Source organism: Lepidothrix coronata, unplaced genomic scaffold, assembly GCF_001604755.1.
Source record: "Lepidothrix coronata isolate B3197 unplaced genomic scaffold, Lepidothrix_coronata-1.0 Scaffold369, whole genome shotgun sequence".
NCBI lineage: Eukaryota > Metazoa > Chordata > Aves > Passeriformes > Pipridae > Lepidothrix > Lepidothrix coronata.
This window is the reverse complement of record NW_016690549.1, coordinates 185,179-188,173: the sequence shown is the minus strand read 5'-3', so window position 1 is coordinate 188,173 and position 2,995 is coordinate 185,179. Positions and strand designations below refer to the sequence as shown.

At 66.3% G+C, this 2,995-nt stretch overlaps 1 protein-coding gene across 1 annotated transcript in view; it reads left to right on the top strand.

Annotated features, from left to right (window-relative positions):
* Positions 1-2,995, top strand: part of SYT7 (synaptotagmin 7) — an 18,403-nt gene that overhangs the window by 7,905 nt on the left and 7,503 nt on the right. The window contains exon 5 of the mRNA XM_017838933.1: positions 2,374-2,742. Within this exon, the coding sequence (XP_017694422.1) occupies positions 2,374-2,742 (369 nt within the window). The remainder of the gene's footprint in view (positions 1-2,373; positions 2,743-2,995) is intronic.

The following is a 2,995-nucleotide window of genomic DNA, read 5'->3' as shown; positions in this document are numbered from 1 at the left end:
GGGCCACCAACAGGTCTTCAGGGCCACCAATATATTCCCGAGGTCACCAGCAGGTCCCTGGAGACACCAGCAGGTCTTCAGGGCCACCAACATGTTCCCAAGGTCACCAACGGGTCCCTTGGGCTACCAGTAGATCCTCAAGGTCACCAACAGTTCTTCAGGGCCACCAACAGATCCCTTGGGCCACCAGCAGATTCCCAGAGCCACCAACAGGTCCTCAGGGTCACCAATATGTCCCGAAGGCCACCAGCAGATTCCCAGGGCCACTGTGCCGAAGGCAATGAGGAGTTTCCCGTGCTCCTGATGTTGTTTTGGCTCAGAGGGAGCCCCTTTAGGTGCCGTGTCTGGCACATTTCCAGCTTTGTCTGATCCCGGCGGGAAGCAGCTCAGCATTCCCAGGGCAGGCAGTGCCACCTTGGTGATGGCCCAGAGGTGGGAAGTGCTGTCCCGTGTTCCCATCCCTCGGGAATGGTGCCGTCTCCAGCCTCTTCCCTCCCCACGCTCCCCTGACCCGGTGCCAACATAACATTTGCGGCTCTACCACCCCATACTGGGAAAAGCTGGGAGAAGTCCAGGATCGATCAGTTTTAGGGAAAATCCAGGCTTTGGCAGGCTCAGGGTGGGGGGGTCAGTGAGACCCTCCGCTGGGAAGGCCGCAGCTCTGCCGGCTGCTGACGGGAATGTGTCAGGTCTGGCTCCGTCCTGTGTTCCTGGACTCTGCCCTGGTTCTCCAGCACCAGGATGTGGCATCCAGGACATCCCGGCAACAGCCCCGGCACCCTTGGAGAGCCTGGGGGTTCCCAGGCTGGTGTGCTTTTCCAGCCGTGTCAGTGGGGAGAAAACCTATGGAAAAGGGGCAGGCCCGTCCTGCTGCCTGGGAGAAATCCCAAATGCCCCCAGAATCGGTGGCATGGTGCTGGCGTGCTCCAGCTGGGAACTGGGAGCAGGAGGGAGAGGCAAGGAAGAGGGGGAGCCGTATTCAGACTCGGTGGAGAAGCGAATTCCCACCGGGAATCCGGACAGACGGACGACGGCGGGCGCAGGCAGCCAGGGCAGGGCTAAGGGCACGTCCCGTTTTCCAGCATCCCTTTGGCGCAGAGCCGTCGGGATCGGGGGCGTCCTGGGGGTCCACGCTGAGGGTCTGGGTGCTGTGCCCCGCTCCCGGTTCCACGGGATCCATCCGGGAGCGGGCAGGGCGCGGTGCCGCCTGGCACGGCGCTGGCAGAGCTCGCGCCTCCAGCTGGCGCGGGGCCGACGGGAGCCAGATTTAGTTTCCTGTGACTGAGAGGTTGTAAATTGAACTAATTTAGGATTCCATAGGAAAACGAAAGGAGGGCGGCGGCGGCGCGGGGGGAGGGGGCAGTGCCCGGGCAGTGCCTCCGGCTCCGGCCATCCCGGCTCTCCCCTCCTTTCCACTCCCTTCTCTCCTCTCTCTCTTCCTCCCGCCTTTCGCTCTTTCTTCACCTCTTTATTTCGGTTTTTGGAGCTATTTATCCTTCCCCTGCCATCCCCCTCTACCCCCGCCGCTGGCATTGCACGATGGCACAGCTTTGTCCCGTGGCAACGCCGGGATCGGGATGAGGTCGGCGGGTGCCGCTCGAGGCGACTCCTCGGTGGTCCCTGGGGGTATTTTGCCCCCCGGTCCCGCGGCCACGAGCATTCCAGGCCGCCACGGGCATTCCCGCCTGGCTGCATGGGCCGCGCCAGGCATGCGCTGCTTCCTCGCCGGCATCCCGCCCGCTCTTCCCGCTCTGGAAGCCTGTCCGTCCCGGGCCGGGCTTCTCCGCGTCCCACCGGAGCCGCGTCCGCATCCACCGTCCCAGAGCTGGGAGCCTCCCACCTCGGGCATCCCTCCCCGGGACCCCCCCGGCTCGCTGGAACGTCCCCACGGCGGGGATTCGGCCCCGCGGGATCCCCCCCGATCCCGGCGGGATGGGGACGCGGAGCCCCCGCGGCGCGGGCGCGGGGCTGGGCGGGGAGGGAGCGGGGCCGAGGGGCCGGGCCGGCGGCACGTGAGCGGCCGCCGCGGGATTTGCCTCCTCGCAGCAGCCTCATTCTCCCGCAGACGAGGTCGGGCGCCGGGAAGCGGAGCGGCAGCCGCGGGAAGCGGGTGGGCACATCCAGCCCGGCCGAGCCCCCCGGGGGGGGACGCGGGACAGGCGACATGGTGGCGGCACGAGCCCCCCGGGCCCCCGGCAAGGCCGAGCCGCGGGCGAGAGGCGGAGGATCCGGGCACCGCTCCCGCTGGCTCCCGCCAGAGCGTTCCCTGCGCTGGGGCATCTTCTCTCTAACTCTCTTCTTTTCCTTCCTCCAATTTTGCCCCTTCACCTTCTTCTCCTTTCTCTCCTCTCCTCTGCCCTTCCTCTCCCTAAGTTTCGAGGACTCCACCCTGTCCACAGCCACTACCCTTGAGTATATCCCCACCTCAGCAGGCGATCCCAAATTCCAGAGGCCCCGCACGCTCATGCGCCAGCAAAGTCTGCAGCAGCCCCTCAGCCAACACCAGCGCGGCAACCACAGCCAGCCCACCACCAGCCAGAGCCTGGGCCACCTCCAGGCCCACAGCGGCCCCTCCGGCACCGCCGCCAACTCCCGCGGCGCCCGCGGCGGCCAAACGCGCCAGGGAACGGCCGCCGGCTCCAAGCAACGCATGGCCGGGGGCCGGAGCCGCTCCAACCCCGGCAGCTGGGACCACGTGGTGGGGCAGATCCGCAGCCGCGGCTTGGACATGAAGTCCTTCCTGTAAGTGTGTGCTCTCCAGCGCTCTGCCCTCCGTCGCCATCCCCATCGCCTCCTCCTCTGCTCCGCCATCCTCTGCATCTCTGTCTCCTCTGCTCCATCGTCCTTTCCATCTCACTCTCCTCTGCTCCTTTGCCTGCTCCATCCCTGTCTCCTCTGCTCCATCCCCGTCTCCTCTGCTCCATCCCTGTCTCCTCTGCTCCATCCCTCTGCTCCATCCCTGTCTCCTCTGCTCCATCCCTCTGCTCCATCCCCG